The sequence below is a fragment of the Phascolarctos cinereus genome, unplaced genomic scaffold (genome assembly GCF_003287225.1).
Source record: "Phascolarctos cinereus isolate Bilbo 61053 unplaced genomic scaffold, phaCin_HiC Scaffold_5;HRSCAF=322, whole genome shotgun sequence".
NCBI lineage: Eukaryota > Metazoa > Chordata > Mammalia > Diprotodontia > Phascolarctidae > Phascolarctos > Phascolarctos cinereus.
Window position 1 is genome coordinate 450,172,525 of NW_027555958.1, and position 17,197 is coordinate 450,189,721.

General features: G+C 47.1%; 1 protein-coding gene across 1 annotated transcript in view; it reads right to left on the reverse strand.

Annotated features, from left to right (window-relative positions):
* AGBL4 (AGBL carboxypeptidase 4) overlaps window positions 1–17,197 on the reverse strand; it is a 900,343-nt gene that overhangs the window by 63,072 nt on the left and 820,074 nt on the right. Inside the window, exon 7 of the mRNA XM_020987710.2 lies at window positions 4,449–4,538. Coding sequence (XP_020843369.1) covers window positions 4,449–4,538 — 90 coding nt within the window. The remainder of the gene's footprint in view (window positions 1–4,448; window positions 4,539–17,197) is intronic.

Here is a 17,197-nt window from a genome sequence, read left to right on the forward strand (position 1 = left end):
GCAGAGCTGCTCAAACTGTAGAAAATGACACATCCGGCAGGGAGCAGAGAAAGAGAGAGAGACAGAAAAACAGACACAGAGGCTCAAAGAGATACAGAGACAGAAACAGAGGAAGTCATTGGAGGTTACCGCCAGGAGCATGAGGACAGAGACAGTTATGGATTCAGGGAAAACTAGCCTGGTGGTTGGGAGTTGAGCTGGGGAGATGAGCAGACTCAGGTATCTCAGCTATGTAACCTGCCTAGCAGAGACCTATTGCAAATTGAGATCATGGTTGGAGGTATGAGTTGCCTTGGCCACGTGTATTCATCACACCTATACCTTTCCACAAATGTGTGCCCACTATAGCCAGCAAGCTCTGTATATTTGTAGGAGAGAGTGTCCCAGGTCCATGAGGGGAAGACGGATGTTGGCCAGCTACTGTTCTTATCATGCTCCTTTAAGTAAAATCCCTTTGCTTTTCAGCTAATTGTGTCTAGTGGCTCCCTACTAAAGGTAAATGCACCGGTGGGGGCTCATAGTGTCATAGCTAGACTCTCCCCCAGGAGACACAAAGGACCAGAGATTTTAGAGCAGAAAGGAATCTGAGATTATTCAGTCCAACACCCTTATATTACAGAGGAGAAAATTGAGGCCCAGAAAAGGGATGGGAACTTACCCAAGGTCACACGGGTAGCAAGTGTTAGAGGCAGGATCTGAAACCATGTCTCTTTTTTCAAGTCTGGTACTCCTGTCACTGGGTCACATGCCTCTCTGCTTTCTCCAGCATGTGATGAGGTCTCCCCTGAAGGGTCTGATCAAGGGAAGGGAGCAGTCAGGCCTGCCTACCTGCTTCAGGAGGTGGGGGTGGGGGAGGAGAACCCACACCAGAGATTCATGGCAGGGCCCCTTTAAGTAGTGTTTAAGCCTCGGTTTCCGGATCATTACCCTCAGGCTGCAGCTCGGGGAGGCTCTGCCCCAGCCTTGCAGCAGAGATGCTGACAAGCAGTGGGACTGTGAGTCACGAGGAACATATGGTCCGAGTGACAGGAATTCAATTTTGCCAACTTCCCCAGCCCCCCCTGTTGGGACAATCGAGGTCTGCCCAACCTCGCTTCATGTTCAAACTTAGTGCTAGAGAGCTAGAGGGACCAGAAGGATCCTCTAGGCCAACCCCCTTTACAGAAAGGGAAAATGAGGCCAAGAGAGGGAAAGGGACCTACTCAAGGTCACACAGCTAGTAGAGCCAAGATTTGAACCCAGGACCTCTTACTCTAAATCCAAGGCTCCTTTGCCTTGTACCTCTCACAGGCTGAAAGAACCCTGGAGCACAGACAGAATGGGAGCTGGGGTGATGGCGATGTGTATCGTAAACTGTGAAGTATTCTATAGATTGTAAAGTTCTTGTAAAGAAAAAACGAAAAAACAAGAAAGTGAAATGAGAGGAACAGACCCTGATTCCCACAGCTCGGAATCTACTGGGCTCTACCAAGTAGCAAGTCCTGTCTGCATCTTCTCTTCTCCTGATGACACATTTCCAGTTCCTTCAACCTACAGGAGCCCCAGGGTCCTGACTCCTATTCCAACACTGTTCTCACTCCTGGCTGCCTCTCTCTCTGAAACTAGTCACACAAATGCAATCAGACATTGCTTTGGTGCCTGTTGTATGCAGAGAGCTGGGGTCTGAATTCCCAAGGAGATTAGGCATCCAGTATTCAGGTCAGGGTCACCTCCTCCAGGAAGCCCTCTCTGATCCTACCCCTTCCCTCATTGCTAATCACATCAAGCAGGAATGTCTCCTTCCTCCCTCTTTCCCTTGTTGGGACCTCCACACTTTTTAAGAACTTCTTCTCGGGGCTGGGCAGCCACATCACAGAAGAATGGGATTTTTAAGAGATCTGGAAGGGACTCCACAAGGCATCTCTCCCAACTCACACCAGATGCAGGAGTCCCCCTCCTCCACTCACGGCACAGTGGAGACAGGGCTAGGTGAAGCGTCTGAGGACCTTGGTCTGACCTCGAGCTCTGCCACAAATAGCCCTTGTGACCTGGAACAACGCCAGTGAATTCCTGGGGGCTTAGCCTGAGAAGGCTCAGGTAGAAACTGGTGGTTGTCAAGTTATGTGACCAACTCTCTTAGGGAAGAGAAATGAGATTTATTTTGCTTCGGTGGAGGGAGGGTGAAGAGGGGCATTGGACCCCTAAGAACGAGGCCCCGATGTAGCCTGGGAGCCTCAAGGGGGAAGGAGCTCCTCTCCAGGGAGAGCTCCAGCAGAGGCAGGTTGGCCAGCTGAGGATGTTACTGGCAGGATTCTTGACCCAATACAGATGGGTTGGACAAGATGGCCTGGGGCTTCCTCCAGTCTGGGGATTCTGTGATTCTGAAGTTCAAAAGTGGATCAGGGAAGGAAGTGGAGGCAGATCTCTAATTGGAACAGTATGGAAAAATCAGCTTTCCCTTACACCTGTGGTGGGAAGAGCCCAAACTCTTACTTATCCCCACCCCCAGACATAAAATGTGGAGCAGAGAATATCAGGGCTGAGAAGGGCCTGAGGACAGGGAATGTCAGGGCTGGGAGGGGCCCGAGAACAGGGAATGTCAGGGCTGGGAAGGGCTGAGAACAGGGGATGTCAGGGCTGGGAGGGGCCTGAGGACAGGGAATGTCAGAGGTGAGGGGAGCTTGAGGTACTATGGTTATGATCTTAGATGCTCCAGGAAGGAGCTGGACCCGAAGGAATGCCTATACCTGGATCCCAGAGCTGACTCGGCCTCCCCTAGTCCTTGGCATTCTTATTCCCGGAACCTGTCTCCAGCTCCACACCATGACCCTTCTTTGCGTTTTTGAAGATTGTCTGCCAGTGACATCCTGATATCAGCCCTTCCGGATCGTTCTTGGTAAAGGGAATCACTGTCTTCTACCCTTCCTGTTCTCTACTTCAATTTTTGGGGAAAAAAAAAAAACCACTGCTTCACCCAACCATCCATCCACCCACCCACCCATCCAGGGAAGACAAGGTCACAGCACCCTTGAGCCTCAGAGCTGACCATAGAGGTCATCCTATCTAACCTCTACTTGAATGGGAATCCCTTTTATAATACACTTTACAAGGAGTTCTGTCTGTTTGGAGACCTCCAGTAACAGGGCACTCACTACCTCCTGAGGCGGCCAGCTCATTCCACTTTTGGACAGCTCTCATTCTTAGGAAGCTCTTCCTAATGCTCTTATTCCCAAAGGGCACTGCAGTTCTAATGAAGTCTTTGAGCTCCATGCCCACCATACCCTATAAAGCCCCCTCTGGGGGCCTTGGTTCCATCTCTTGAATGAAGCCTTTGGCCTGGATGACCTCCAAAGTTCCTGCCACCTCGACATCCTATTAAGCCTCTGGAAATGAATCCCCATTGCCCCTAATTTTGCTCTCTGCATCTCCTCCCTCTTGTCCCAAGTATACAGAGGAAGCTGACGGCAGGGTTTTTATCCCTGTTTTACAGATGAAGGGCTTGATGCTCAGAGACGTTAAGTGTCTTGCCAGAGGTCACACAGCAAATGAGCTGTGAAATTAGAGACAGAGCAAGGCCGCCAGGCTCCCAGAGACTATTTCCAGTGACATTATTTGTCCAAAAAAGAGAAAATAGCTGGGCAATGCTGAATTTATGACTTGGTTCACAGAATTTTTTAAAAACAGAATCAGAGAGTTGGAAGGGACCTGTGTGGGTATTTAATGGAATTCCTGCCCTGGGTAACGAGTCCTATTTACAATACCTCTCAAAAGTGGTCATCCATTTGAAGACAGTGATAGCTTAAAAGCTGCCCATTCCATTTTTGGACAGGGCTTGTTCCTTTTGGTGATTATCTAGAGAATGAAATGATACAGCCTAGAATAGAAGCATTGCTGGGGAGGGAGTTTGGGGAGGGGGTGTCATCATCTGAGTCTTTTGGCAGATTTGTATCTTATCCATTGCTGGGATATCACAGAAGGATCAGGAAAAAAGATTCAGAATATTTAGCCTCCAGAGATGAAGAGCTGGGTGGGGGACAGGGGGTGGGCGGTGGGAGGACACAGGAGACCCATCTTCACATATCTGAAGGGCTGTCAGATTGGGGAAGGATTAGCTTTGTTCTGCTTGGCCCCAGACAGCAGAAATAGGCTTGACAGAAAGAAGTTATAAGGAGGGAGATTTTGGTTCAATGTTAGAAAAGAGTTTCTAGCCATCAGAATGTACAATAGAACAAACTGCCTTGACAGGTAGTGAGCTCTCCATCATTAGAAAGAGGAGTCTGTAAGGGAGATTATGGCACTGGATGGTAACTAGATGGCCCGGGGAGGCCTCTTTTGTTCTAAAAGGTTAAGCTTGTTACTTTGTCCCACACTGAGCTGTTCCAGACACCTGTGAGGGAGGGCCAGGAACATGGCTGAGAAAAGGAGGGGAGGGGGCAAGGGAGGAGCTCCTGGGGCCCTAAGATACTCACCCTGGCACACAAAGGAAGAGGGGGTCTCCCCAGGGTGGATGCGGCCTGTAATGAAAACCACCTTCTGCTCAGCTCCATCATGGAGGTTCCCTGCAAGAGGAAAAATCAGAGATGTCAGGGAGGCAGGGCCAGGGGATGCCCTGAATGGTGGCTCATGTGGCCAGCAAGGACGCAAATGACCACCAGTGGTGCAGTGGATAGAGCCTGGGGTCAGGAAGACCTGAGTTCAAATCCAGCCTCAGACATTTACTTGCTTTGTGCAAATCACTTAACCTCTGTCTGCCTCAGTTTCCTCTTCTGTAAAATGGAGATAATAACCCCAGGGCAGTTGTGAGGATCAAATAAGATAAATATTTATAAGGCGCTTAGCACAGTGACTGGCATGTAGTAGGCACTACATAAATGCTGGATTTGAGGTCAGAAAGGTCGGAGCTTGATTCCTACTTGCAGACACTCACTACCTGGCTGATGCTGGGCAAATTGCCTCATTTCCCTCAGCCTCAGTTTCTTGATCATATCTTGTAGAGTTATTGTGAAGAACAGATTCAATGACATTTAAAATGCTTTGTAAACTTTACAGAGATGTCAGATAGCATTCTTCTTGGGGTCTCTTCCCTCCATTACCAGCAGAATCCCCACCTCTTCCTCTGCACACCTACCTCTCCTTGGTGGGAAGAGCTTTGGGGAACCTCTACATTTAGGGGTCAGCAAGAGGATGAGAAGTTTGGAAAGAAGGCGAGAATGGAGCAAAGAGCTTCTCAGAGGGCAATCATCCACAGATTCAAATTGCCAAGAGGTCAAAAAGGGTGAGGCCTGAGCAGAGGTCATGGACACCCTCAAAACTTGGAAAGCAACATTCCTCCCTCTTCATCCACCCTCTCCATCTCCTTGCAACAGGTTTCTGTCCTCACAACTCTACCGAAACCACTCCCCCACAGATACTAATGATCTCCTAATGGACAAATCGAATGACATCCCCTGTTCTAAGGCCCCTTCCAGCTCTGCCATTCCCTGTTCCAAGATCACTTTCAACTGTAACATTCTCATTTCCATGTTCTAAGATCTCTTCTAGCTTTGACATTCATTCCCTCTTCTATGTTCGAAGTGTAAGGGTGGGAAAGTACCCCCATCCTACTTAAATAAAACAATAAACTTCTAGTCCCAGTTACCACAACCAAGGAATATGTCTCAACTGAATGAAATCAATTGAAGGCATTGCAACCAAGTGTGAAAAGGTTTTGATTAGATTAGCTGTCTCTAATGAGCCACTGATGAGCTGGAGTGACCATGCAGAGGAAGAGTGTCCAGGTTGGATGAGGAAATCTGGTGCATAGATCAGTGCCAACTGAGGGACAGCGATTTTGGCAGGCAGCAAGTGAGGATAGTATTCTACCTAACCCCTCTGAGAGGCTGCTTGGGGGAGGAGGGGGAAGAGCACTTTGACTTTGGCCTTCATCTTCACCCACCCCCATGGACCTCATGAACGAAGACCTAGTGAACCTCAGAGGTCCAGAAGATTTCCCATCCTTCCAGTGGCATCCTCGTGTCATCTCTGAAACAGCTGATAGTCATGCCTACATGAGGAGCGAAGGACAGACTGGACTCAGATTGACAGCTCTATAAAGAAGATCCACTCACTGTGCCTAAGGGGAAGCAGGAGCTGGGAGTTACCCCTTTGCCACACATGCTCTCTCAGCTTAGACTTCCTTCCTCTCTCAATTCAGTATGAATTTATGGGACAGTGGGTCCAACATTTGGGGGATTTTTTTGGTACCAGTTGTTCTTACATCTTAGTAAATATCCCTCTCTAAAAGCTACTTAATTCTGGCTAAGTGACCATCTTGGGTGAGGGGGAAGTACCTAATAGGGACTCATGAGCTATTGGAGAAAGACAACTCCCAACCCCTCAGTACCACCCACTGAACCCTCAGGGTGTATAGGAGATTCATCTATGCCAGGGAGAGCTGGGATAGTAGATTCAGAGCACGTGCTCTTCCATTCACTCTTAACCCTAACGTCCTCTTTTCTCAGGTCCCTTCCACCTCTGAAATTCTCAGTTCCCTGTGCTAAGGTCTTCCCTAGCTCTGACATCCCGTGTTCTATGTTCTAAGATCTCCAGACTCTGACATTCTGCATTTAGATGTCCCTACCAGCTCTGAAGCTGTGTTTGCTGGCTCTCCCCAGCTCTGACATTTTATGTTCTAAGTTCCAAGGTCTCTCTGAGCTCCAACATTCTCTATTCTGTGTTCTAAGATCTCTTCCAATCCTCTTCCATAATTTGGTAAGGATAAATAATGTGTTTGTGTGTGTGTGTGTGTGTGTGTGTGTGTGTGTGTGTATGTCAAGAGAGAGAGAATATAGATAGATATAGATACATCCATCCATATGTAGATATATATAGCTATATCGACATAGACACACGTGCACCATATACATATGTACACATATATGCATGTATATATACATGTATGCATATACACATAGACTAAAGACTGCACAGGACAAGAGGTCATGGATGGATAGAGAGGCTTCCCAGCATGAGATCTCCACTGGGGTCCACATCACCTAGCCTTCTGGCTCAGACTTCCTTGGGACAGACCTTTAGACATGACGTGGGCTTTAGATCCCCACCTTCCCTCCATCTGGGATGCTCTCTAAACCTCCCCCAAACAGCTGGCTCCCTCTCTAGGCAGCCATAATTACTGGTTGGCAGCCCAGGCATTCTTTTTACTATGGCCATTGTTATCTTCACATCTATTCCAAAACAGGCCACTTGAGGGGCCTTCCTGAGAGCTGCTGTCTTTGCCCAGCCTGGCAGCTGGCACATCGTGGGTGCCATTACCAGGGCCCTTGGTAGGCACTGCTCTTGCTAGCATGCCCATTCATTGCCCTCACACCCAAATGATTTGGCTCTGGAACATTTCTGCTGACTGAGGGAAAATGTAAATTGCGTCTTCCATGTGCACCCTAATTTTATGCAGCCCTTGTGTCTTCATAAAAAGATAACGCTTGGGCTAATAAAAATGAAGTGTTCCGGGGCTAATGCAAGTGAATGTTTATGTAGGCAGGTAACAAACAGGTTTGTCATTTAGCAGCCCATAAAAAGCATTCTGATCACCGGACCGCAGAGGAGATCCAGTGCTTCTGCTGAGCTTGGGGCTTTTAGGGGATAAATAAATTGGTGAGGGCGCAGCAATTCTAGGGTGGGGACTCATGGTATTCTGTTCTCCACTTCCAAGCTTCCCTATCCCCAGGTGAGGTACCAGGTCACTCTGGTGGCTTGGAAGCAGCCCTGGACTTGAGTGAGCCCCAGTGGAAGAGAGCAGCTCTGTTGACTTGCTGTTTGGCCTAGGGGTCAGGGGTCCCTTCCCCTCGCTAAGCTTTTGTCTCCTTGGCAGAATGAGGGAATTGGGCTGGCCGCCCTGAAAGAGCCCGCCTAGCTTTGTCACTCTGAGATGCAGGGATTTGGGGGGTTTTAATTAAAATAAGAAGTTGGCAAATCACATTTGAGAGAACTGCAGAATCTCAGGGCTGGAACAGACCTCAGAGGGTCCCTAGGACAATGTTCTTCCCAGTACAGGAATCCCTTGACAAGCTTTGTGATGGTGGGGCTGACCAGCCTCTTCTTGAAGGCCTCCAGCAATGGTTGGGTCAAGAGTGAAGCTCGACTTCTGAGTCAGCCTCTCTCATTGCTGGACAGCTCACATTGGCAGGAAGTCTTCTTGGCATTAAGCCTCAATCTGCCTCCTTCCAATTCCCCTTCCCCACCAACACCCCTCTGCTCCTAGTTCTACTGTTTGGGGCCAAGAAGAACAAATGAAATCCCTCTTCCAGGTGCCAGCCCTTCTAATACATAAAGATAATTCTCGTGGCTCCAGGAATCTTCTTCTCCCTAAGCGAAATGGTCTCAATTCTTTCAACATAACTTAGTTCACAGGATTAATGGATGGATGGTGACTAGAGATCATGGTCCAATTCCCTCGTTTTCCAGGTGAGTAAACCAAGGCCCAAAGAGGTAGATGACCTGCCCAAGACCACGTAGACATGAAGACTGTGGTCCCTAAAATCTGACACCAGGTCTCCAGACTGCAAATCCACACTTTTTCTACAAGAAATAATAGCCTCTATTTCACGTCTGGTCATTTAATGCCCAGCCATGTGGTAGAGGACGGCTTTGAATGTCCTCTTTAGGGAAGGACGTCAGTGGCTACTGGGTAGAGGTCCAGAGTATAACCCTGATCCATTATGGTGTTTCTATGAGAAGCAGCAATGGGGGAGAAGAGTGCTGAAGAGAAAAAAAAAAGTATAGAATAGAAGGAGGAAAAAGGAAAAAATGTAGAAGAGGAAAAGAGAGTAAAGAAAGAAGAGATAAAAGAAAAGAGAAAGAGGGAAAAGGAAGGAATGGAGAGATGTGGGAAGAAGGATAGAAAGAAAGAAAAGGAAAAAGAAAGAGAGCTGATCTAGGAGGACAGCTGAACACAGGACAGAAGATCTTTACTGATTATCTGTCTAGTCTACTTTAAGCCTTTCCAATTAACTGATGGGGAAACTAAGGCCTGGGAAGGGAGATGACTTACCTGAGGTCATTCTCAGCATATGTCTGGTGCCCAGTTAAAGAAGTTATATCATCTAATCACTGCCCCAGACCTAAGTGACCTCCCCACTCCCAAATGCCCTTCTGACTGAGATGGCCAAGGCATCCCTGTTGGATAACTTGCTGTAGCTGTCCCAGGATGGAGCTGACCATCCTTGGAAACTTTCCCCATCCACAATCAACCCTTAACTCCTTAGACCCTCTTGCCCCACCTTACAGACATCTCAGAGACTGTCACCCAAGACCTTGTCATTCTGTGCTACCTGAGAGATGCTGAGCATCTCTGCAGTGACTGACAACGCCAACAGCCAGGTGTCAAGGGGGGTTGCCAGAGACAGGCAGGGGGAAGCTGATCCACTCCTGTGGGAGGGATATGTAAATCACAGCCAGGAAACAGTTGGCTTGAACACAGTAATGGGCTTTTCCAGAATAACGAGACTAGAGTTCAGCCTTACTATTCATGGCAATAAACAAGCCATCTGCTTTCCCATGGAGGCCCATCCAGATATGGAGATCAGCATAGTAAGACTCTAGAAGGAAGTGGACTGGGCAAAGACCCTACAGCTCCAAGTCAGCCAGGCTAGAAGTCAAAGAAGTCATTAACTGTTATGGCCATCAAATATCTATCACTGACCACTGATTTGGAGCAGCTCAAACACTTTCCATGGCTCCCTATTTCCTATGAGGATAAATGGCTACATTCAAAGCCCTCCACAGGCTAGCCCCAGCCTAGAAATCCATTTTCAGCATCCAGCCATTGCCCGTCCTGCACCCTGTGATCTATCCAAGCTGGATTCTTTGCTGTCCTTTAAACATGACTTGGCAAATGTCCACTGGCATGCCAAGGGTCATGCTGCCTCCTCGTTCCTGGAATGTCCCACACATCAGCAAGAAGGAGCAGAATCAACATAAAACTCCTGATTCTTTTTTTTTTCTCAGTACTTGAAATAAACCACTTCCCAGGGCTCCCTCAAAAATGCTGGTTTAAAAAAAATCACCAACTTTAATAGAAATCCTTTGCCTTCGTTAAACTTAATCACTAAAGCCCAATAACTTGCTAACCTTACTAACTCATTTCTCTATCCTCTAAGCTCCTGTAGAATCATGGGTCCTCCCAGGTGGATCATAGGAGCAAAACTGAGAAGGAATCCCATCCACCTGACTACACTTCCAATGGGCCATCATAGGAGGCTCACTGTCTTCTCCCCAAGGGAATCTATTCTACTGTTGGACCAACAGGAAGTTAGTTCTTGGACTGAATGGAAATCCTCCCCATATATGCAACTTTACTTTCTCCATGTACCCTGTGATCAAGTGATAGAGGCCTCCTTGACTTCCCTGAACTCAACACTCCATCTCCAGACTCTGTGCCCTGTGTTGGAAAAGCCCTCCCTCCTCACCTCTGCTTCTTGGTTTCCTCCAGGTCTCAGCTAAAGCCCTTCTCCAAGAGGCCTTTCCTGGTTCCTACACATTGAAAGGGCCGTCTCTCTGTGGTTACCTTTCCATTTATACAGTTTGTGTGTGTACATGTATCACACATGTAATATGCATATAGATCCCGAATGAACATCGTTCTGTGCATGGTATCTCCCCCATTGGACTGGGAGCTCTTTGAAGTCAAGGACCAGGCTTCTTGCCCTTCTTTGCATTCCCCAGCTTACCCAAGGACTGCTTCTACCTGAACTCCACTGAACAAGATGAGAACAGAATGAAAATAACAATTAACAACAACAATAATAATATCATCTGTGTGCCAGATAGTACTGGTCTTGACAAACTTGAGTTCATACATAGGGGCAGGGGGACATTCCCTGGTAAGTCACCTGCATTGGTTCCTATCCCCTCACCCAGTCAGGGCCTGGGGATTTCTAAATACTGTATTCAGTCCTTGCATGATAACAGAAACCCAAGCAAACAACGTTATAGCATCAATGAATGCATCCATTGGAACAAAAATAGAAATGCAAAACACCTGAAGCTCTCTTAGCACCCATTCATTCCCCCCAGAGGATGCCCTCCTATTCTCCTATTCTCCAGCATGGGACCCTTGTCCACTAGCCTGGAAATGGTGGGAAATAAGGAAGACCCTGGAGTTCTGCTCCTATTCAGCACCATGATGTGGGGCCTGCTGACATTACCACTTTGTGGCTCAGCTTCAACATTGTCCTTTCCCATCTCTCCCCTTGGGCTCCTGGAGAAGCTTCTTGCCTACATTAGTGAATGTCAAAGGCAGGATTTTGTCCCAGTTTTCTCCTGAATCCAAGCACAACATTCTTTCCACTAGGTCACAAGACCTTTCTGTCTTTTTCCTTCTTGTTCTAATGACATCCCAGACACTGTTGACACAGCATCTCATGGGAAGCCCAGTTCTCAGCCCACCAGCAATTGGGTTGGACTCTTGAGGCCTAAGGCCTCATTGGAAATGTAGTTCCCAGCCAGACAGCCTTGTGCCTCCCACATAGCCTTCTGGGAAGAGTTCACTTGCCTTTGTTTGAACCATATTACTATAATAATAAGTCAATCACCAAGCATTTATTAAAGGACTGGGTTGTGCAGGAGGAAAAATGAAACAATCCCTACCTTCAGGGTGCTGGCATTTTCTCAGACAGTGAAGTCTTGAGATTGTCATATGAGTTAAAGGGTGTGGGGATGTTTATCTGACTGAGAGGTGACACAAGAGCTGTCTTCAAGTATCTGAAAGACTGTCATAGGGAAGAGGCATGAGATTTGTCCTGGGAAGTGGGGGAGGCAGAGGAAGGGGAAGGAAGTACCCATTTAGGCGGATATCAGGAAATGCTTCCCAGTTCCCCCAAGTGGAATGGGCCACCTCAACAGGTGGTAAGCTCCCCTTCACTAGAAGTATGTAAGTAAAGACTGGCCCATCGGTCTGGACAGCCCTGAGATGCTAACATTCCAATCCTGGGCCTGATCACAACCACTGCTTCATGAAAAAGCCCCATTTCTGGGCACATCACCCCCAGCATGGGCACAAACAAGTCACTGCTGAGCTGTCCCCCTCTGAAAGCCAAGGGGAGTGTGAGTGGGCAGACGGCAGATGCCCAGGGCAGCAGCTTCAGCGTGGTGAAGTGGATGTGATCAGGGCCCTGAGTCAAAAAGCCATCTTTTCCTGATAAAGGTGGAATTTCTGTGTGAAAAGCACTTTCTTTCCCATTGAGAACTTCATTTCCTCCTATAAAAGTCCTGCTTTTAATCTCAAATCCCCACTGGCGTCTTCATCTAAATCCAGGAAACGCTATTGGGCTTTAGCGATTAAGTCTAGAGAAGGCAGAGGATTTCTGTTAAAGTTGGTGATTTTTTTTAAACCGGCATTTTTGAAGGAGCCCCAGCAGCTGGCTTATTTCAAGTGCTAAGAAGAAAAAAAAAGAATCAGGAAGTTTATCCTGATTCTGCACTTCCTGCTGATGTGAATCAGAGCAAGCTCCTTGCTTTCTGTGGGTCTCAGTCACCATTTTGGTCAAGGGAGAGGGTCTTCAATTCACTGCCCTCGTGCCCTGCTTCTGATACGTCCGGCTCTGTGACCCTGGGCAAGACGCCACTTCAGTGCAGACAGGCGCTAGATAAGACTCATATGTCATAGATGAATTCTTGGTCTGAATCCCACCTTAGCCACTTACTACTTGTGTGACCTTGGAAAAGCCAGTTAGCGTTCAAGGGCCTCAGTTTTCTCAATTGTATTATTGAGGGGATGAGATGAAATGGCCCCTGATATCCTAAAATCCTGGTGTAAAAGTTGGAGTGCTCTCCCTGTCTCGCCCAACTAAAGACCTTACAAATATGGCATTTGAAGCCATCCACAATCTTCAAGTCACATTACTGACCCATATTGACCTTGTGGTCCACTAAAACCCCAAGATCTTTCTTCAAAATAAATGTTGCTGCCTGGCCATGATTCCTTGGAGAAGGAAATAGCAAACCACTCCAATATCTTTGCCAAAAAAAAAAAAACCAAGTGGGGTAACAGGAAGTTAGACGGGACTGAAAAACAGACCAGATGACAAATCATGATTCCTAGAATCACTAGGTAGCTCAGTGCATAGAGCGCTGAGCCTGAAGTCAGGAAGAACTGAGTTCAAATTTGGCCTCAGACAGTGACCCTGAGTAAGTCACTTAACCTGTATTTGCTTCATTTTCTCATCAATAAAATGGGGATAATAATAGCACCTATCCTTGCATTGTTGTGAGGATCACATTTGATAATTGTAAAATGCTTAGCACTGTGCCTGGAACATAGTAAGTGCTATACAAATGTTAGCTGTTACCTATTTCTTCACTAAAATGTGGCACCCAGAAGAGCATGCAGTATTCCAGATGATGTCTGACCAGAGCATAGGCCCAAGGTGTCCCTTTAGCTTAGACCTGAATACAATTCCCATCTGCTTCCATTAAGATATAAATAAAATTGTTCTAATGGCAGTTCTTTGCATAGCAGCCAAAAACTGATAACAAGGACTAGAGGGAGGGGGAAGTGGACTTCTACTAGGGAATGGCTAAATGTATATGACTATGATGGAATGTTATTGTGCCAGGACAATTTCAGGAGAAACTGGGCAGCTCTGACATTCCCTGTTTTAAGGCCCCTCCCAGTTCTGACATCCCCTGTTCTGAGGCCCCTCCCAGCCCTGATATCCCCTGTCCTCAAGTCCTTTCCAGCTCTGACATTCTCTGTTCTATGTTCTAAGGGCCCTCCAGCTCTGACATTCCCTGTTCTCAGGCCCCTCCCAGCTCTGACATCCCCTGATCTAAGACCCCTCCCAGCTCTGACATTCCATAATTTCATTACTTTATTTCTGGCCAAGGGGCTTTGGGGGGCTTTTTGGAAGAGGTGCTGTCTGATCTAGGCTTTAAAAGATGGGCAGGAATCAAATATGAAGAGATGGGGGCGGGGAGAACACGGTAGGCATTGGTCACAGTGTGAACAAAGCTGTGAAGGTAGGAAAGCTCAGGGCTAATCTAAGCAAAGGTGAGAGTCTGGAGAACAATGTGTGGACATGATGGACAGTAGCGTGGCACTGGGTGGAGGAGGGGGCTGAGGTCAGATCATGGAGGGCCACGAGTACCTTCCCGGGAAGTTTACGCTTTATTGTAGGGCCATAGAAATAGAGACTTAAGGGACCATAGAGGTCATCTAGCCCTAACCCACCCCCACTTTACAGAGGTGGAAACTGAGACCCAGCGAGGTGAAGTGATTTTCCCAAGGTCACATCAGGAATACGGGGCAAATGGTGATGCTATGCTGACAGTGTTTTAAGACCAACCAGTTAGTCAGTTAGTCAATAAACATTTACTAAACACTCACTATGTGCCAGGAACCACAGCTAAAGAGCTAAGAAAAATGACAAGTTGTCACTGGCCAATGGTAACATGCAAGGACCAGGCCATGCAGTGGAGAGAGCCCAGACCCAGCGTCTCCCAGGGGACCAGCGTTCAAGATTCTTGGCCACAAAGGGTCTAGGCACAGCCTTGCCAGGAGCTCACTATGCAAACTGAGGCAAATTATTTCCTTTGCCTGGGCCTCAGTTTCCTCATCTGTAAAATAAGAAGGCTCTTCCAAGTTATGTCTAGAGCCCCTCTGGTTCTGACTTAACATTTTATGTACACTGAGGGCTCTCCTAATTCTAACCTTCTATATTCTATGTTCCCAGGGCCCTTCCAGTTCTGACACTTTACATGGAAAGATAGTATATCAGTAGACAGATATGGTAGCCAGGCGGCACAGTGGAAGAGTGCCTATCTGGGCCTGGAGTCAGGAAGACCTGAGTTCAAATCCAGCCTCAGACATTGGCTAACTGTGTGACCCTGGGCAAGTCACTTACCCTTGTTTGCCTCAGTTTCCTTATCTGTAAAATGAGCTGGAGAAGGAAATGACAAACCAGTCCAGTATCTTTGCCAAGAAAACCCCAAATGGGGTCACAAAGAGTTGTACACAACTAAACAATAACAACAAAATACACACATATATATGTATATGTACATATAAATATCTCTCTTCCCTTCTCTCTCTCTCTCTCTCTCTCTCTCTATATATATATATATACATATATACACACATATATGTATACATGTATACACACATATATACACATATATGTATACATATATATACATATATACACATATATATGTTTACATATATACACATATATACACATGTATATATATATACACACACACACACATATATATATATATATATATGGTATAAATAAGGTATAAATAAAATTACTCTACGGCAGCTCTTTGCATAGCAGCTGTAACAAGGAATACAGAGAGGGGAAGTGGACTCCTGTTGGGGAATGGTTAGCTATTTTTCAGCCTGGTCTAATCCAACAGTTCTCTCCAGGTCGGAACCAGAAGGTGCTTTCTTTGGGAAGTTGGCCCAGACCCATCACTCCTCCAAAGGATGCGGAGACAATGAATCCCCTTTCAGATTACAAGTCAGAAAGGTGAACTTTCACCCTGTCAGAAAATGAGAACAAATTTAATCGAAACATAAAATAGCTGAGAGAGAGAGAGAGAGAGAGAGAGAGAGAGAGAGAGAGAGAGAGAGAGAGAGAGAGAGAGAGAGAGAAAGAGAGAGAGAGGAGCAAGAGGGAGAGAGATTCAGGGAGAGGAGAGGTCAGGCAGAGGGTCACATGGTCAGCTCCCTCTTGACAAGATGATGAACCTAGAATCAGGAGACCTGAATTCGCATCTTCATTCCAAATTTCCTTATCTGTGTGACCATGGGTAAGTTACTTCCCATTTCTGAGCCTCAATTTCCACATTTGTGAATGGACACAATCATACCTGCTCTCTCTGCTTCATTTAATGAGGAAGCAGTTTGCCAACCTTGAATGTCTCTAAGAAGGTAAAGCTCTTATGATTTTCACCTGGCCTAGTCTGACAATAATAGCCAGGCCACTCTGGCTAATGCTGACCATGAGGGATGCTCAACCCCTGAAGGCCCTCCCTCACTCTCCCTTGGGCTTGGGGAAGCCACTTTCCCCTGAGCAGGGCAGTCTCAGGATCAGTCATTCAGCCTCCAGAGAGCCTGATTGCTCTGGTCCTTTGCCAACTTCTCTCGAGCCCTTGACAGTCCTTCCCTTAAACGCCGGGTGCCTGATTCATCTACAGTTGTTTGCATTTAGAGGTTGAGGAATCTTTACTGTCTCCCCATGGCCATGGTCTGCCCTGGTGCTGAGGCTGAGATGTGAAGCAGTGATAGACAGAAGGAGACGTGTCATGGCCAGGACCCAGAGGAAGGCTTGATGGCTGAGGCATTTGTGAAATCTTTGGCTAGATTCTCCATCCAGGAATTTTAAGAGACTGAAGCTTGACAACCATTTGTTGGCATCTGCTCTATGCTAGAGGTTATAGAGGATTCAGAAGAAAATCATCCTGAGTCCCTGCCCTTAGGGAGCTCACAGGCTCCCTGTGATAAGACTGGGGACATAAGTCATTACAGCATAAAGAAAAATATAAATGTGTAGGAGAGGGACAGCATCAAATACAACCCCATACTTTCAGGGGTGGATGCTGAGATTCAGCCAGAGGGCAGTGTTGTACAGTGGTCAGAGGGCTGGATTTTTGAGCCAGAGGACCTGGGTTCAAATCCCACCTCTTTCATTTACTCTTTGTGTGACAAGTATGGGGGCCGGGGGGGCAGGGAGCAGGCAGAAAAGGAATGCCTTAGCGACCTCTAGCCATGAGGAGCCATTTCTCTGATTCAGATCTGGATAAATCTCCAAACAGGCAAATTATATGGGATTTAAGTGGCCAATGACAGGCATCAGAAGAAACCAGAATGTTTGGTGAACAAATCAAGTGAAATGAAATAGATGCTTTGGGCTCCCACTTCAGGACCAATCTCTGATTGTCTCCAGAAGATCCCAAGCACAGAATCTGTGAGGCAGAAGGGACCAAGCCCTCACGCCCCCCACCACCACCCTTCTCAGGGTGCCTGGTCTAACCGACGGCTCTCTCCAGGTCGGAGCCAGAAGTGGCCTTCCTTGGGAAGGCAGCCCAGACCCATCACTCTTCCAAAGGATGCTGAGACAATGAAACCCCCTTCAGATTACAAGTCGGAAAGGTGAACTTTCACCCTGTCAGAAAATGAGAACAAATTTAATTGAAATGTAAAATCATTTCCCGTGTT